Consider the following 19,054-nt stretch of genomic DNA (forward strand, 5'->3'; position numbering starts at 1 on the left):
TTTCGTATAGGCTTACCCCATGTTCCTTTTGAAAACGAGGTATCTCTTGTTATCCGTTCCATTTGTCTCCCTATTTATTCGGGCACAATGTAAAGAGAAAATACAGGGTTGGCACCTCTGCTTCCGCTAAATCACTCGCTGGCAATAATATAACCACTTTCTCCAGCCACTGCTCCTTATGAATCGGCACACGTGACTAAAAAGACGCCAGCCAGTGGCTCCACCTGTACCGTCTCTGTATCCATAGCACCAGGGAGGAAGAGGGGGAAAAAGGGTCCTCTCTCTCTATCTCTCTCTCCACAGCCTTTACTCACGCAGGTTATTTGGAAAAACCGCGTCAAATAAAGCACATGACGTCAAGAAGAAACGAAACATAAAGAATATATTGTATTTTGCTTTTTCACACATAGGCCTATTCTCTGCAATCTCCTGAGACTTTGCAGCAGTGGCGTGGGCATCTGTCTTGCTTTTGGCGCGTTGGCATACCGGGTGGGGTACATGAACAGCCTTACTTCTGAGGCTAATACCTCAGAATAAAAAATAAGGATATGACGGGGAGGTTTTCTATTGCGCTTTACTGACCATTTTTCTCAATGTTCTTTTATTTTTAGTCAGGAATGTGTTCAGGGCTACAGCTCTGGGTGGGGTGAGAGTTGCATTACAGTTAGAATCCCTATCAGAAAATGACATTCGATTTACAGCTACATTATTTTACATGTAATTAAAATCAACCAATCAATTGAAATAGTGTTTTACTGCTGTGTGTTGTTTTATCTAGGAAAAAAATCAAAAATCATTCAAATGTTACATAGCGCACCTTCAAATACCAGACAAAACCAGTATCTGTATCCATTGCTGTCTAAACGATTTAAAAAGAACAAAAAGTATGAGACAAATAAATCATGTTTAAAATGTAATTTATTGTTATTTCAAGAACATAACTTAAAAAGCAGCATTAAAAGAGAGCTAGCATGTGTTACAGTCAATACCCCTAAAATGTTACTTTTCATATAAGTCTACAGTATACTCTAAAAACATGAGTCCTGGAAGCTGGCCTAGTAGTCAGGAGTGTGAGACTGGAAGCTGGCTGAGGGGAGAGGAGAGTTATGAATCCATTTGGGCAGATGACTCTGGTGTTGGGCTAGCCACCCCTTCAGAGCTCTGGGTTCTCTGGGCTTTGGCAGCTGACGAGTGTCTACACTTGGGAGAGCAGCACTGGCAGCTGTAGTACTTGCTCTTAATCTTCCAGAAGTGATCACCATAGTCAAACCTGAATGGAGACCACACGGTATAGCCATCAACTCCCATGTATCCCTTAGGGCATTTTGATTTATTCCATACCACAACATTAATGCTAGTAGGGAAAACAATACACACACATTTGATGGTGCTTTACATTCCACTGAGTATATTCGTCAGTCAATCGTTGATTTATGTGTTTTGTGCATCTCACCCAAGCTGATCCCCTGCTCGAATGGGCTTGCTGGAGAAGAAGGCGATCCGTGGGAAACGCAGGTCTTGGTGCATGGTGAACACTCTGACTGCTAGCAGGTTGGACTCACACAGGTGGTTTATGAAGCGGCCAATGTTGCCAAAGAGTCGCGCATCAATGCAATGCACATCACCCACCTACAAGACAGTAGATGGAACAAATAGTTACTTTACACATTTAATAAAAGGCAGTGAGTAACAAGCAAACTCTTGGCTGAGTACTTGAGAAAATACTGAAAGAACATGTGTCAAAGGCATATTGATGTCCTCTACGTATTGTGTGCTCTGCAGCACCTCCTGTTGAATTGAAAGTATGACTGTAACATTAAAAAAAAATATATATATATATCTTTTTTTAAAGAACCTAATTTGTCACAAAAAAATGTGTTTCTTAAAACATCTCTCAGTTAAATCACCTTATTGTCCAGAGTGTAGAGGAAAGAGTCATTTTCCCTGATATCTGCCTCTGCATCAGAGATGATCTCACCCACATACCTGCAGAAATAAGAGAGAGCCTGATGGGGATCCAGAAATCTGCATAACCAGAAATTAGAATGAAATGGAGAAATATAGGATATGGTATCCATTTCACTTGTATATATTAATGAGAGCAAGAATATCTTGCAACACACGCTAAAAAATGGTAGAGCAATACATTACCATAATATTGATTATTTTCAAAACACTTTATTTCTAATACATATATGTATATCAGCCATCTTAAGATCTCACTCGCAAATAAAGGTTCCTTGAGGAATATCTTGCAGTGCCCTCACACCCCAGCCCATACGCTGGGTCTTATAGAGCTGCAGTCTGGACCTGGAAGAGGAGAGGAGCAGAATTGTGCACAGTGCATAATAACAAATAAGGAACCTGACTCAGTCAATTAAATATGATCTACTGTCTTGTGCAATGTCACTGTAGCGATATCAGACCAAGTGTACAGAGCAAATGTTGTGGTGGTTGTCTTAAACCAACAACAAAGTAGATATACTCATGGGTTAGGAAGGCCCCTTTCACCTCAGTCCATTTTGTACTACGCGATTTCTGCAGGACCTCCAACAGGAGCAAGCATGGTTACACTCAAACAGGACTGGGGGTTCCTTCTGACAGAAGTCCTGAGGCAGACGTCCCTCCTGTAGAAAGACAACATGTCAAGAGTTAGTGCAGAAAATTATAACAGTATATAGCCAAGGGTTTCCATAATATCCCTTTTGAATACAGGAAAGCAAACGGAAAATAAATGTAACACACTCAATGGAGACATCAACTTACTTTGTCATACCAACAACGCAGACTAAGTTGGCCACACATGCAATTACTGGATGAGCAGTCATCTGTACATGTACAATGCTGAAACAGAAGGAGAAAACAATCCTCATTAAACACCATTCATTCTATGAGAACATTCCAGCACAGTTTTCCTCAGTGTGAGTGTGTCATTTCTTCTGAGCCACAGTAACATCTCAACGGAGACACATCATGGACATTCAAAGTTATTTGACAAAGTCAAAGTGTCCCAAGAGCACTGGAGCATCACCTGCAAGTGAGTGATGTCCTTGTCTATGTTCATTGGGGAGGTAACACAGTTGTCAGGGACGTATTTGAAATTATCGGGGCAGGCGTCACTGTCAATCCCGTTCACACAAGTTATGGGAACTGCCTCATACCCCCGAGAAATGTCTCTGAGGATGAAGAAGACAAGGACACATCAATGTGTCACATCTCACTACTGTAATTACAAATCTGCCCCCCTCCCCCCTCTGTGGAGTGAACCACTGTCATACAGTACCTGCTCAGGAGCCTGTCTGCATGACTCTCCCTGCTTCTCCAAACATCAGTCAGCTTCTTATTGGTGTTCAGGGCCGTCCACACCTTGGAGTTGTAGATGCAACAGTCCAGGGGGGTCTCCCCCTCTCTGTTTCTCAGGTTGACATCTGCTCCTCGGGACAGAAGCAGTCTGGAGGGGCAGATGTTTGGTCAGGCACTAGTAGTGGGAGGTGTATCTCTCGTCTGGCCTAGTGAGACGAGTGGAGTGTCCCAATAGTCTCGTTTTTTATTCCTTATCTCCTCTATTTTTTTTTCTCTCCTCCTTTATCAAAATGCTTTGGAGGAGATCTCAGTGGAGGAACCTTTGATCTTCTACTCCAATGCGTTTTGAGATGGAAAAAATGACATGGGAGACAGGGATCAGATGAAACACTATTGGGAAGCAACCTATAGGGTCTGGTCCACACAACTGTGGTTAGCAGCATGACTGCCACCCACTGGCCGGCTAGTGCACTCGCAGGCACTGATGACAGCATATCTCAGTGATATGTGAACAGATGAGAAAATGAAAACTGAAAGTTCTGAAGTTGTATCTTTCAAGGGTAAATCTGGGAAAGCAGAGACTGTGTACTCACGTCACACATTCCAGTTGGTTCTCTCGGGCAGCAATGTGAAGAGGTGAGTCCCCATGGATGTTGAGTGCATGGAGGTCACATCTGGCATCCAGCAGGACCTGAGCGATATCATCAGAACCAGAGAGAGACGCCCAGTGGAGGCCAATGTTCTCCTCCTGGAAAGAAGTCATAGGTGAACTTAAAAAAATCAATTTACATTAACCTCAAGGTAGGGCAAGATTATCCTCAAGGTAGGGCAACCCATATGAAAGTCATTCTGAGGCTATGAATAGAGGCACATTAGACCTTTGGTCTCTGATCAATATCTTCGAAATACATATCATTGAATACGTGTTATATTGATGTTCACGGTAGAGGAGGGTGTATATTTTGATGTAGTGAGGGTTTGAGGAGGCTATATGGCATAATTTCCTGTAGCTGAACGAAATGTGAACATTTCACATAGATAAGGACAGATGCTAACTTAATTACTCAACAAAGTGACATCCCACAAAACATCTGTTTAACTTTGATCGCGCTACAAAGCCGGGCAAAAGAACATCATGCGCCCACTTGTCAGTGGAGTGACCTTGTCTCTGTCTAGCCCCCCCCCCACCCCCCTGTGTCTCTGTGTGAGGTGTGAAAACAGAAGGTTGATGTGGGATGGTGAGAAGTACTGTTAAGTGAACAGCCTGCCTCTCGCACTGACCTTGTCTCGGATGTTAACATCGGCGCCTCTGGAGAGCAGGAGCAGGACTAGCTCTCTGTGTTTATACTCGATGGCCCAGGTGATAGCAGTCCACCCACCATCATCCTAAAAAAAAAAAAAAAAACACAACCTTACACTTCTTTCTTCTTCAATTTAATTTGAAATTCTGAGAATGTGAGAGGGCTCATTGAAGTGAAAGTTACAACGGGTGAAACCTGCGCTGCTAAGGGGCGATATGAGACTGTTGAACTACTGCTTTCACTTCTTATTCTCAGCCTATAGTCATATAAGAACTAGGTGGGAATGTATCTGCTTTCACCACTGGTTCTAAAACGTTTTTACAGAACATGGATTTGCAGAACAAGGTGACAACATGCGAGGAGCAATGTCAGTCTCCATCTTGCCCATTAAAGACCAGTGGTTGATTCTTCATTGCATGTTGACATGGCCACAGCCTAATGGACAGGCTGTTCAACATGGCAGGCAACCAACAGGGTTGACCCTCCAAGTCATCCTCCCAGAGTGATACTGATGATACTGAGGTACACATGAATGGGTTCAAAACTGTGGGACAACATCAGGCCTACCGCAGCACACAGAGGTCTGTACACAGGGCACAGACTATCAATAAACTGCTAGAGTGCTAAGGGCCAGAAACGATTGTTCCCTCCATGAGTGATCAACATGAACTACTGATCTCAGTTCATCACGCTATCATAGAATATAGTAGGATACAATTATAGTAATCTGGATCATCAGGTAATAGCTAAATTTTCCATTTTCAAAGAAATAGCAATTATACGTGCATAAAATCAGTGAAACAGTGACATGATTTGAATATAAAGTTAGTAAGGGGTTATTGGCATGGGCGTATGTACCTGGCAGTTGATGTGTTTCGATGCCTTAGACAGGAGATGACGCACGATATCATAATGTCCTAGTTTAGCTGCCAGATGCAGACAAGTGGAGCCTTTGATATCCTGAGATGAGAGGAAGATGGTTCACATACAAACAACTAATTGCGTTTTGTTCATTGCTATTCGAAAAACCACAAACAAACAAAAACCTACAGTATAGGTGTATATTTACTGTATATGGTTAGCAGTTTGAGATATGAATGAGCCATGGGCTTAAAGCAACAGGATTACTTGACATGTACACCAGATGTCCAGCTCATTGTGGGTCAGTGACAGTGCTGGTGGGGTTTGCACAGGCGTGGCCTATGGGGATGATCAATGAGCAGACTAACCTTAAGGCCAACCGCAGCGCCTGCACTCAGCAGGTACTTGACCGTGTCAAGGTGGTTGTTCTCACAGGCGCCCATCAGAGGGGTTCTCTGCTCCTCGTCAAACATGTCCAGGTTGGCACCAGCCTAGTGAGGACAGGGATTCAGAATTTTTCTTTTTTAAATATGTTTTTAGGGCATTTCTGCTTTATTGAGATAGCGACAGTAGAGATTGACAGGAAGGATGGGAGAGAGAGGAGGGATGACATGCAAGATATGTCGAGGGTCGGAATCGAACCAGGAACCTTGCGATTACGTGGTGTGTGCATTAGTGTGCTACGCCACTAAGCACCCCAGGATTCAGACATGTTTGATGCCTGTATGCATTTCTTGTATTCACAGTGCTTACATTGCAGTTTTGGTGAGGATCACCATTTCAATCTATCTACATGTATACCTGCTACATACTGTATCGGAGCCTGCAGTACCTCCTCACCTGGACAAGCATGTGACAGACCTCCTGATGGCCTTCAGCAGCAGCAGCGTGGAGGGACGTGCGTTGATTCTGGCCGTCCATCAGGAAATTAGGATCTTTGCCATCCACTGGAAGCAAGTATTAAATTGGCCCTTACTTTCAGTCATGTTAACCATGGTTTCAAAAGGTGTTCAACAATCAAACTGAATGGAACAATTTAGAATGTATGTGTAGGAGAACTCATTTGGAACCCAGGAGAAATGTGGCACGTGCTTACCCAGCAGATGGATGACTTTCTGGAGCTCGCCATGTTCCGCCGAGATGTAAAGCTGCTTCGTGTGATACTTCACTTTCTTTGGCCTCAAGCTAGGTATGAAAAACAGCATGTCAATTCATATCCAAGCCGACAATCCATATTACCATTTTTGCAAGGTGTTTTAAAAGGCTTGTTCGTTAACCTTACTTTTCATCATCCAGTGCCATGAGGATGCTTTCTAGTGACTCTTTTACTGGTTCCTCACCAGCACTTAAAGGCTCTTTCTTTAACCTAGTGTAGCAAATCAGACAGTAATCATTTACATGTCATATTAAGCAAAATACCCAAGCAAATGAAGGAGTGACAGTGAGCCAGAAAGAGAGAGGAAGAGAGGGGAGGTAAAGTTTCAAATGAAATGAGTAAAAAGCCTGATGTACTGTACTTGTTTGGGGTGATATCTCTCCTCCTCTCAGACTCAGTGGTCTTCTTAGCCCTTTGAATGTGGGGGACGGTGGTGGGCACAGGGTCAGGTATGGGCACAGGGTCAGGTTTGCATAGGGGGACAGGAGGTTTGGGTAGAGGGTCAGGCTTGGGCACATTGACCTCCTGAGCTCCACTAGCCTCCTCTCCACAGTGAGGGCAGAATCTGCGGTCCTTGATCACCGAAGCACAGCCACGATGGAACCGGTGGGAGATGGTGCCATACGGACGGCACTCCATGAAGGTTCCCTGCAGAAGTCATACATGTTTTTACCATTATTCAGAAAGTAACGGTAAGGTAAAGTGTTCAGTCAATGAGACACGTCTAGCTTGGTTCGTGTGTGTGTGTGTGTGTGTGTGTGTGTGTGTGTGTGGTTTGCCTCCACTCACCCCCCTGCAGAAGAGGCCACAGCCAGGGCAACACTGGTGCTTGACCATGCCGGCCCGGTGGTTCTCACACAGGACGAGCAGATGAACCGTGTTGGAGGGACGCATCATCTCATACTTCATAACACTCCTCTGGCACCGACTCACCTGTAGAGAGGAGAGTAATGGAGAGACAGAAAACAAAATGGTGCTAGACATTCGCCTACACACAAAGGCTGAAAGGTTGTTTAAGTACAGGGTGGCCCTACCAGTCCATCCACACTCTCTGTGGCCATGCAGGTGTGTTCTAGCAGCGTGAGGCCGTCCCCACTAGAGGGCGTCTCCATGCGGCAGCAGCACAGAGGAAGCTCCTCAGCCAGATCTGTCTCTGTCACCTCAGCATCCAACGGAAAGCCTGCAAAACAAAACATGTTATTCTACCATCAACCTCCAGGTATACAAAATAAGAACCTAAGTTACAAAAATGTTTTGGAACTACTATCTGCGGACTCATGATAACATCTCTAACTTCAGATAATCTCTCAGTCAACTCTAACCTGAGAGGGGAGGAGAGAACAACTCCTCTTGAGCTTTCAGGTCCAGAGAATCCAAAGCCAGTTCAGTGTATTCCTGAATGACTTCCTCCATTTTGGGTGCTTTGCTGAGGTCAGTCACCTTTCCCCCTTCCCCTGTCATTGTGTCCCAATTTTCTTGTCTCTCAATATTCTCTCCATCTAACAGAGCTCCTTTGTTTTCTGTATAGCTCTCTTGGGCCTTAGTCAGTCTTACTGGGTTCTCTTTCTGCAGGAAGAGGGGGACACAGTTCAAAATAACAAAAAAAACGATTTTATAGATAATCAAATCAATTTTCAGCCATAGTGGCTAACATTTTAATACACAAAAACAAACATTTAATCTTTCAAACAAAGGGAATCTCTCTCAATGGGTCAACCCATCAAAACAGAGGGTGCATACCGTACATTATCTGATGCGGGGGCGCCCAACCCTCCTCCTGGAGAGCTAAGGTTCTGCAGGATTTCACTCCATCACTAACCCACTAGAATACCTGATTCTGCTTAACAAGGTCAAGTGACTAGTTAATTAGTAGAATCAGATGTGCTACTACTGTAGGTTAGTGTTGGAGTGAAAACCTGCAGGACGGTAGCTCTCCAGGAGAGAGGATCGGATTGAGTTGACCTTTCCTGAGCCATAGACAGTTGACCACTTCAGACGTATGTAGTGGATTTATAATAATGGCAGTTTCCATGTGAAAATTTGGCTGAGAGATTTTTGGCTATATTTTGTTAATAGCAAAGCATCTAAAGCATCTGATATTGATCATCTGACTCCAATGTAGTTATCACTATGCAAAGAATTATTGAGTCTGTGCTGATTTAGTGCAAGAATGGTCACATAGAATGAATCAAACGAGGCTTTAACAATGCTTTATACTTATACAATTATTACAAGGCAAATACTACATAGGAAAATGTTACATTCTACCCTCAATGATAGATAAAGAGAGACGGAGAGAGAGAGAGAGTCATAAATTATAGTCACAGTCATGGTGGAGGAGTTGGAAAGGTCTCTTACCTTGTCCTGCTGTCTCACCACCTTGGTCTTCTTCTTAGGGACAAAGTTGTACAATCCCATCTTCCTCTTCCTCCTCCTGGAGGCTGCAGATACACAAGGGAAAAGAGATGGAGCGGTAGTCCATTTAAAGCAGACAGGCAAGCACATCAAACTTAACTAGTGCAAAGTAACTGAGGGTACCATGACATTCATGCTATGTGGGACACTGAGGAAACTATTTCCCTCTGGCATCAGTGCAGGTCACTAACCTGGCTGTGGCTTGGTAGAGAGGACAGCCTTGCCCTTGCCCTTTTGGCTCGGGGGTCCCTTGCTATGAGCGGGCAACTCCGGCTTCTCAGTTTCCACCTGTTTGTCTGTCGTACCTGATGGTGCTCCTTCCCTGTGTAAAAGCTTCAGAACAGAGTCTTATGAGTTCAGTCTTGTTTTCCACAAGAAATAATTGCATATCATAAAGCTTGTTAATAATGTTTGTGTCCATCATCAGTTTTAACTCAACTCTTTGCTGACCTTAGTCAAAAAAAGAGGAAAAAAATCATTAAATCAGTCATCATTCAAAAGCATATCATTCCAAGGATTGGGGTTAGAAGAGTTTTGTATGTCTACCCTCAGTGCTGCTGTAGAGGTGGTAGAGGTGGGTTGGCCCATGGTCTTCCATGCACAGCGTGTCCTGACTGCAGGGGCAGGGTCCACAGATAACGAACTATGAGTCTGTGTCTCTGAGACCCCTGCTGCAGCAACTCCCTCCCCAATGTCTGCATGGGTTGGAAGGGTTTTGGTCACGAGTTCAAAAAACCTCCTGTGAGGTGTACCGCTTGTCCTCAAAGGGGCAGTTTCCGCTTGTTTTTTGTGCAGGATAAAACCATTGCCTGCGATGATTGACCCGTGAAAGGGTGTTACTTTGACTTTGGTCTTCTTGTTGACGTGTGATTGAGAACTCAGAGCTCTCTGCCCCTTAACAACTGTAGTTGTCACAGTGGGAGAGTCAGGGGTGATTTTTCCTGTCTCCTGATCCATGTCCAACAATATCACCTGGAACATAACATAAGCTATTAGTCTCTATGAATGAGAGTGAACATGAATTACATTCACTGACAGTTAATTGCCTCTCTGTCACACAGGCTTTCTGTCTGACACTACCTGCAGACTAGGAAACATCACCAGGATCAGGACTATTCTACTTAACGTTCAGGGTTACATTTCTGCACAGTTTTGCGTCACAATGACAGAAGTTGTGGTAACAGCAAACTTAAACCATAAGACTTTTGAAAATCGTTATCCATTCCATGTTTTGCATTTCTTAAGAGTAACAAACAACTCATTAATCCTCATCACAAAACTACATAAATGGTCAGGAGCTCAAACTATGGTCACAATACTGCACTTACTATATGCATCATTTTAAAAGAAATACAACTTCTTACTTAATTAAGTTTTTAGTTAAGCTTTAATAAGGTTATAGACGCCTTTGATTCATACAAAAGTGCAAGCCTGCTACTACATCTTCACATAAGAGACAAGGAGTAGGCTGGAGGAAAAACAAAACAAAAACAAAGCTCAATCCAAGAGAAAAACACAGAGGAAACTAGTGAAATCACGCAGAGAATACTCCCCGAAAGCACAATGCAGTGCAAATAAGATCCTCGGCACTGCCAACAGGGCCCTTGCAAAACAACAGCGTTTCAACAACAGAGTAGCACCATACCTAATCCCTAGTTGTAGAGCGAGAGTCGTAGGAGGGCAGAGAAAGAGAGCGCTGCACACTGCTTCCCCTTCCTTCCCCACCCGCACACATTCAGCTTGGGTCATGTGACAAAGCGGCTCCTTATTGGTTCCTTTGCACAGCTGGGATAGGCCTACAGCATGCTCAGTGAGTTCACTACCGTTCCAACTAGTGTCGCTCTTTTCAAGAGCAGCAATGCATGCATGAGCCGGCCAGCCAGAGAAAGAGGGACAGGCACAGCACGACTCCACAAAGGCCTGTCCCCCCCCCATACAACTACAATTCATTAGGATCTTTACTGCAATTTGAAGCTTGATTTGTCTTGTCGTAGCTTCATTATGACCAAGCTACCAAGTAAGCTATATTCTAAGCATTGCATGTAGGGGGGACTTTTTGTTTATAGTAGGCCTATAATGTGGGGCTGTTAAATAACTGGATGCATATTGTGAGGCACCACACTAACCATAGTAATGAGGGCTTTATAGTGTCAAAAGCTGAGCACAAACCAATGTGTTGACGTAATATGAATCGTGTGAAAAGTGACCCAATGTAGAGAGATGCACAATAGCTTTGAAGTGAAATCAATGAGAACGCAAAAACAATTGTACAACACATAGAAAACTATTTTATTAAGTTGTAGATAACTTGGAAAATGTCAAGGTCTAATATGCATACATAATAATTTGGAAATAGGGCAACAAAAAGTTGTCTGAATATGAACAGGCAAATAAAAGTGAAAACAATAAATAAACAAACAGGTTACATAAAGAAGTGTTGGCTATGCATAGAGTAGTGTGATAAAAAGTGTACAGTAGGCCTAAATAAAGCAATGAAGGCTATTTTATAAGAAATCAAACCTGCATTGTTAGGGAATCAGACAGAAATTTGCTGAACCTTTTTACAAATATAGTAAGGCGCATCTGGTATTCTATGGTTGGTCATAATGGCATGATTAAATGAGTTGAACTGCCTAAAACAACATACAAGCAGCTTACAATCAGCAGTTATATTCCTGAATGACATGAATGTCAATGAATGCAATGGTCTGAAATAACTTGCCATGAAAAAGTGGAAAAGTGTGGGGTTTTTTAACACTATGAAGTGTTGGTGACATACTCCCCCTAAACCACCAGGAATCGCTATTGAGTAGGAAAGTGTAGATTTTCTGTGGTAATCTGATGATCTGAGTTTGTTTACATTCAGGGAGGTGGAAAGACTAGTATTACTAGATGTTTTAAATACATCTTAAACACACAGACTCCCAAAATGTTTGTTGCTGCTACAATGCTGTACATTGACAATGGCAGTGAGCAGAAATGGAACAGTGTTCAATGGAACAGTTCAATGGAACAGAATGAACAGTGAGCAGAAATGGAAAACAAAACCTACATTCACACTTGGCAGTAGGCTAAGGTTTCTACAGTGAGGTATCCTTTTGAGGTTTGGAAAAGCATTTAAAATTAGTTCAAAAACAGGAACTAACTATACGTTCTATTCACCTCTTAAACGACAGATATTCAAAAAAATCAATAAACGAATAGCTGACTGTGCTTTTCAACCCCCAAAAGGGATACCTTGTTGTAAAATCTTACTCCCTGTGGAGTAATTTGATAACCAAATGAGAACAACACCATTTAAATTTACATATTATTCCAAGGTGGTCAAGCTGTGCAGAGCTACAATTTGTTCTTAAACAACACTATTCTTCAATTGTACTATTAACTACAATACAACAAAATGTAAAACTTCACACACACAACAGAAAAATAATAATAGCAAAAATGTTATGAGGACTAATTGTAAACAAATAATGAGAATTATGCATTGTCAAATTAGTGGAACCCTCAAGAAGGAATGTAAGCATGTGACGGGGACAACTGCACCCACCAAAAAATAAAGTATCAACACAGAATCCCAAACATACACAAATAAAAACATCTTCCATCGAGATTCAAACTTCAGACATCACAGATGCCATTTTAAGATAAACAAACATTCTAAAAGATCCCGAACTCACTGTAAAAACTTGGCTCCAGTTCTATATAAAAACGCACGCGTATTCAGCTTACTGTTACTGTTGAAAGTGCTAAAATGGTGGCCGTTCATTAGTAGTGATAACAACAGGTTTGGATTAACCACAGAGCACTAAGGAGGCTGGAGCAGCGTGGTCCAGTAGAAGGGATGGAACGTCTCGTGTTCGGCGTGTTGTCGTCAGTCTCTCTCCTGCCGCTGACGTTCATTAGTTGCCGCAGCAACTGTCGTCGTAGGAGGGCGGAGCCTCTGCAACAGAGAGGGCGGACAGATGTCAGACAGATATTGTACGCACGCACATACAGTACAGTACAGTACACCCGCTTTCCATCAGACAGGATAGGAAGGCATTACTGTCTAAGGAGTGGCATTTGTCATGACTTGCATTCCATTACATTCAGATTGGGCATCAGCCCAGATTTCTCTAGCCAGTCATAACTGACGTTGTGGAATGAAGTGGTAAGACAATACACAGAATGTTTGGAATTAGAGTCATTTGATATAAATAGCATTGCAACACTGACGGTCACTACCGCCTGTTCAACAGGCATGTCATAAAAGCTATGTCAGACTGACCGTGAGGGTATGCTGAGGTGATGTACTCTGGAGGCAGGATGAGAGGACAGGAGGTGGGCATGGCGGTGGCACTCCCCTCAGAGAAGAAAGGGATGGTGGGCCCCGTGGACACACAGAACAAAGGTCCGGTGGAGTCTGTGGCGCTACTCTGGGGCTGGTTCTGGGAGAAGGTGAGGCCAGGGGCGTAGCTGAAGGCACTGGGGGACACGGGGGCCTGAGGGCCTGATGCACTCAGCTGGGAGTGGCTCTTGGTGGGGAGGGCCTCACTGGCGAGCCCCATCTCAGCTGGAGGGGCGCTGGGGGAGGCAAAGGAGGAGGAGGAGGCTCTGTTCCTGGGGGCGGGACGTGGGGCTGGACGGGGCAGGGGGCGAGGGGATGGGGTCGGGGCTGGGGTTGTGGCTGGGGTCAGTGCAGAGGTCGCAGTCGGGGCTGGGGTCAGGGTCATGGCCGGGGTCGGGGGAGAAGGAACGAGCCTGGAGGGTGCGCGTGACCTGGTGTCTAATGAGATGTTTCCAATGTGAATGGGCAGAGTCAACAAAGCCTCAGGAGATTTGAGAGTGACCTGTGAGGTAAGAGAAAAGAAAGTAGACTGAGCTTAGTAAGGCAAGCTACATTACACCGATGTCCAATCACAGACATCTTCACCAAATCTTGCTTACTACACTGCAAAGCAAAGACTTTGGCTGTATTGTAAAAGGACATCCATCATAATCATAGGAGAATTTTTAGAGATTTATACGACACACTAAGAAAGACAAAAGTTGCTTACTTGGATGAAATATTCAATGTCAATGATTCCACAGCCAACGAGGGATGACTGGGAAAGAGGAGGTACAATGATCTGCTCCTTCCACTTGGCCTGCTTGCCACCCTTCACCCCTGCACCCTCGACCTCTGCTAAGGTCCTCACGTCATGGGTGGGCCTCTTGGTCATGTAAGTCACTTTCTATTGGAGAGGAGCATGCAGAAATAGGCCACAGAAACATGTTATCAAGTGACCGATAACAATAAAGCAAACAATCTCATAATCTCACACATACGACTAAAGTGTTAACCTACGCATTGATAAACATGAACGGCCACTACCATACTTCTGTTTATAAAAATAAAAATAATATATATATATATATATATATATATATATATATATATATATATATATATATATATATATATATATATATATATATAAATCCCTCTTCAATATCTAGTCATGCTTTCATTTTAAGCACTGTTGGTTTTAGGTCCAAGACCATGTACCTGCATGAGACCGGCCACCACAGTCCCAGTGGTTTTCCCAGACTGGTTGTGGATCTCTGTGGTCAGTTTGATGACCTGGCCAGGAGTGTAGGCCCGCAGGTCACTGGTGGCCTTCAGCTCAACAGTCCCCGTCTTTACCAGCAGGTAAGTGAACTGCTTAGTTATGAAGGAGGATCTTGGTCCCTGTGGAAACAATTGATACAAGTCAATTCCATTAGGCTTATGAATAATCCTCAATGTGTCTGAAGAGACTGATATCTTTGACAGGGTAGAACGTAATTCGCTGGTGCTCTCACGTATATATCAGGCAGGTCATTTAGGTTGAGGAGACGCAGCAGGTAGAAGGGCTTCTCAGTCTTGTAATCCTTTGAGAAGCGAGGGGTATCAACAAAAGCCCTCACTCTATACGTAATCTTTCCATAGTTCCCTTCAAAGGATGTGGGAGCAGAGTCTGCACGGGAGGAAAGAGGAGGACGTCACACAGTTAAATTTGTTCACACTAGTGTACACACAATGCTGACCACTGTGGAATATAGGAATACTGGAAACACAGATACGCTCGGAATGTGAAATCACCATAATCTTAACTGTTTTGTAACTGAATGGCTTGGATGACTTTGACTACCGTAAAGGACCGGTTAGGTTGCTGTGAGTTTCTGTGATGCAAATCACGTTGTGTGTGAGAGTTTTATCTGAGTGAGAGAGAACCCCATGGTCTCATTAGACTTTATCAACAAGGACTGGGTGGAGGGGAGTAATCATGGGGCTCCCTAAGAGCTGCTGCAGTAATACAGAGGTGAGAGGGAGGAAATTGTGAAATATGTCATATAGCACATAGGATAACCAACGAAGGGTGTAGGCAAGGCAATCACAGATGTCCATGCTAAAAACAAAATGTTTTAACTTAAAAGGAATTAAATGAAGGACAATACACTGTAACAATGACAACAGATGCCACTGCACGGCAGGTGGAAGTGGGAACTGAGCAAATCAGTTAGCACACCTCAGGGCATTAACCTCGAGTCTCTTCCACTTAACCCAGGCATAGAAACACGTACAAACAAGGAGCCAAAGAGAATCGTGACCCTTGAATAACCAGTGGCATTTGTGAAGCATTAACAATGTAGTACCACATAGTAGTAGATTATCGTATCACTTTTATAGTGAATCACATCGATAATGCTGCAGACCTGCCTGGAGCGATGACATAACTATAGTAAAATAGTCACATGTCGGGGCATGTCTTATTAGAAAACAGAAAAAGAATGACATGTAAGAAAGAATGTGGAGCAACAGGTGTTAAGCTCCGTCACTCAGCAGCGTTTTTACCTGGTATGAGAAACTTGAAGGAAAAGCTGTGGTCTCCCTGTTTTAGAGTTCCTGTGACATGAAAAGACAGATAAGCATCAGTTAGCTGGTTGGAAACATTCTGCCCGGCAACAATGGCTGTGTTGTTTCTCTTCTAGGAATCAAATGTTATCTTCAGGGTAGAATGGTGACTGCTCAGGGTGGATATTACATTTTCAGGAATATCAATTCTAACGCTAATTCTAATGTGTGATGGTTGAAAATCTCTATTACAAAAACAAGGTTAAAGGGATAGTTCACCATTTTACAACTTCAAGTCAGATGATCCCTTACCTTGAAAGTAGTTTACGGGCCAGGAGAAAATGTTATCCATGGTTCAGAGTGGTTTAAATAGCCATAACTAACTTCAGCTAACTTTAGCCATCAAAATCTCAAACTTGGTTGGAAGTTACTTTGAGGTGATTTGGCCACAAATGTACATTTTATTTTTCAATTCCCTTATTTCAACAACTCTGAAGCATGGATTACAGTATCCCCTGGCCCATAGACTACTTTCAAGGGAAGGAACCATCTGACTATAAGGTGTAAAATAGTAAAACTATCCCTTTAACATTCTTATCCAGGAACACAGTCAGGGTGAAGTCAGCAGAGGGAGAAAAGGCTAAGTATGTGGACTGAAGCTCCAGAGGTGAGCAGCTAATGGCCCAGTTGACAGTACCTTTATCTGACAAAGAGATTGTGCTGTTGAAGTATTGCTCCTCCACATCCCAGGATGTGTCATTGGTCTTGTTGGTGACACCACAGTAGCCGTTGCAATTCACCTTTATTTCTGCAGAGATACAGTAAATATACTAATTATAGAGAAGAAAGAAGAACATTGACCTCAGACTGCAAAATAAGTGAAAGGTACTAAAAACCACTTGATAATTTGGTAAAAACAAATCTCAAATGTCCAAAGGAACCTATCATTTAAATTGATAAATCAGTTTTGTCTAATGTTATGACACATATTAGCTTGCTTTCCACAGTGAGTCACATGCCTGGCAAGTGAGACACCCCAAAAGACACCAGCCAGTGAGAACATCAATGAAAGGATTCTGAATTATGAGTCCGAGCAGGGATCGGAAACAGTTCTTGGCCATGATTTTGACCCAGAGGAAAGCTTATTTACAATCAATCATCATGATATCTGGACAGCACCCAAGGACAGAATGGCAGACAGTCAATCCTCTGATGGTGATGATGATGATGATGATGATGAAGTCAAAACAAATCTGTCAACACACCCAATGGTTGGTGTGATGTACTTTGATATGATGAGAGTTTTGCTAAATAAAATGATCTGTTTATTTCAGACTGACAATCGTAGCTGCCAGATCATGTTACTGACAACAAGTAGCCTATACAGACAGTATGACAGTGCAGTGGCACTGTTTCTCAGTATTTCAGATATTATGAGAAGGTCTAACCATTAAAATCTACTTATTGTACCTCGTGGGCTAGGCAACCCACAGGTGAACTGAGGACACTTTGAAATTCATAACTCATGAGTGAACACTGTTGGCATGTTCATGTTATTGTATCTAAACGGCATGACTCAAGCTGCCTCAGCCTGACCTGCTTTTCCTGAGCTGTCATGTAAATAAACCAAGCCTCCAACATCAAAGTTCCGACACTCCCATCAGACAAAAGGTTTTCAGTATGAAGGGAGGGAAGGCCATTTTCTTTCCATGTTCCAAAGTTGAAGTGGAAAGAAAGAAATCCCCCAAATAGTTGTTTTTCTAAATTTAGTCACATTGACAATTAACCTGTACACATGGTAACTCAAAAAATGTTAAATCAACCTTTAAATGAGGGACAAAGAAGGGCCAAGTTGAATCATTTCATTAGATAAGTGGTGCCCTGCCTGAAATGTATTCCTGCAGTTGCCAGCTAGCAAAATGAAGGCTGTTTTGCCAAATACTTGTTGTGACTTGAGACTGAGTGGTTCCACTGGAGGCACATACGTCAGAGAGGGGTCATCGTGTGTCAACACAGCGATCCTCAGATGACTGACCTAGGGCTACAGTATGTGTTCATTGGAACTTGACGGTAGAGGTCACCTGAGTGTTCATAACAAAACAATTCCCTTGTTTCCTGGCACCTGTTTCCTCTCAATTTTTTTGCTTAAATCAAAACAGTATCTCAGGCACAACCAGACAACCTGGAAATACATGTAAAAGACAATAAGCTATAAATGTAGGCTAACATGTTGTCATTAACTTTATTTGACCAATTTTCAAGACATAACTTTCAGAGGACTGGAAACACTGTGCGTTCTGGTTGGATAGATGAGTAATCACTTTTCAAGACTGAATGAGGGTTTTGTTTCACCAACAACAGTTAAAGGGGACCACCTGTCATAAGCTGTATTTGATACTAGGGTCAGGGAATCCCTTTGTGATCCTTGACATATGACACACAGCCCCAGTCTCATTGGCACCTATTGAATTATCAATGTAACTAGATTTATCATGTCGACATGAGACTAATATTGTCAAAATGTGATAGCCTAAGCATAGTGAGATGAGGGTGAGATGTCCCAAAAACCCATGTCTTGAAACAATTAATATTTATGTATAACATTCCCCTCTAAAATGTGACGATGACAAAAAATACATTCTATACAATTCAACATTCTATACAATTCTAACATTTACCCTCAAACTGACACAATATTGTGATTTGGTGGAATAATAAGCACCCATTAAGTTGTACTTCTTTGAATGCGTCTGTAAACATTCAACACATCAAGGGTAAACTTGGCGGTGGTGGTGGATAGAGAATGGGATAAGTAGGCTACTTCCTTGTTTAGGCAGACAACGGGGACTACGACAGGTGAGAAAGGTTGCTCGCCAAAGAAAGACTAGACATTCCTTACCTTTACATTGCAGAGGTTGGGCCGTTGTAATGTTCACAGTGCCTGAAAGTGACTCTCCTGGACAGTAAACATCTGTATTGTTTTTACTGTTGTTTAAAATAATTTCAAATTCTTGAAGTTTCCCCATGTTGTTTTTCCACCATGAGCAGTACCAACTGACAATCCACCTGTGCGCCGTGCCTGCGGATTTTTTTCCACCCAGCCCCTCAAAATGACGTCAATGACACACGAAACGCACTGATATGATGAAGCCCTTTTTT

At 42.9% G+C, this 19,054-nt stretch overlaps 2 protein-coding genes across 2 annotated transcripts; both read right to left on the reverse strand.

The window, feature by feature from the left end:
- Window positions 1-955: 955 nt before the first annotated feature.
- Window positions 956-10,727, reverse strand: ehmt1a (euchromatic histone-lysine N-methyltransferase 1a). The gene is made up of 23 exons (XM_083673840.1): window positions 10,682-10,727; window positions 9,583-10,008; window positions 9,228-9,369; window positions 8,980-9,062; window positions 7,944-8,187; window positions 7,656-7,801; window positions 7,411-7,554; window positions 6,983-7,269; window positions 6,748-6,831; window positions 6,562-6,650; window positions 6,306-6,412; window positions 5,834-5,956; window positions 5,463-5,564; window positions 4,585-4,689; window positions 3,897-4,051; window positions 3,284-3,451; window positions 3,032-3,176; window positions 2,767-2,844; window positions 2,512-2,627; window positions 2,224-2,310; window positions 1,908-1,986; window positions 1,454-1,629; window positions 956-1,270 (listed from the first exon to the last, which is right to left on the reverse strand). The coding sequence occupies exons 2-23, from the start codon at window positions 9,991-9,993 to the stop codon at window positions 1,105-1,107; spliced, it is 3,237 nt and encodes a 1,078-aa protein (XP_083529966.1). The 5' UTR covers window positions 9,994-10,008; window positions 10,682-10,727; the 3' UTR covers window positions 956-1,104.
- Window positions 10,728-11,307: 580 nt separating this feature from the next.
- Window positions 11,308-18,948, reverse strand: arrdc1a (arrestin domain containing 1a). The gene is made up of 8 exons (XM_083673327.1): window positions 18,795-18,948; window positions 16,593-16,703; window positions 15,896-15,946; window positions 14,863-15,017; window positions 14,567-14,749; window positions 14,076-14,252; window positions 13,307-13,868; window positions 11,308-12,979 (listed from the first exon to the last, which is right to left on the reverse strand). Exons 1-8 carry the CDS (start codon window positions 18,919-18,921, stop codon window positions 12,939-12,941), a joined length of 1,407 nt encoding a protein of 468 aa, XP_083529453.1. The 5' UTR covers window positions 18,922-18,948; the 3' UTR covers window positions 11,308-12,938.
- Window positions 18,949-19,054: the final 106 nt, after the last annotated feature.

The sequence above is a fragment of the Argentina silus genome (assembly GCF_951799395.1).
Source record: "Argentina silus genome assembly, chromosome: 7".
NCBI classification, from domain to species: Eukaryota; Metazoa; Chordata; class Actinopteri; order Argentiniformes; family Argentinidae; genus Argentina; species Argentina silus.

Bases quoted from the DNA above. Each gene is read 5' to 3' on its own strand.
- ehmt1a (XM_083673840.1), bottom strand. From the start codon at position 9,993: ATGGATCAGGAGACAGGAAAAATCACCCCTGACTCTCCCACTGTGACA. The intron at 6,832-6,982 runs GTACAGTACATC...TTGCTACACTAG, and splicing joins AGAGATATCACCCCAAACAA to GTTAAAGAAAGAGCCTTTAA. The intron at 4,052-4,584 runs GTCAGTGCGAGA...ACTTCTTTCCAG, and splicing joins ATGTTAACATCCGAGACAAG to GAGGAGAACATTGGCCTCCA.
- arrdc1a (XM_083673327.1), bottom strand. From the start codon at position 18,921: ATGGGGAAACTTCAAGAATTTGAAATTATTTTAAACAACAGTAAAAAC. The intron at 15,018-15,895 runs GTAAAAACGCTG...CCTCCCGTGCAG, and splicing joins CTTCAAGTTTCTCATACCAG to ACTCTGCTCCCACATCCTTT. The intron at 14,750-14,862 runs GTGAGAGCACCA...TTGTTTCCACAG, and splicing joins ATGACCTGCCTGATATATAC to GGACCAAGATCCTCCTTCAT.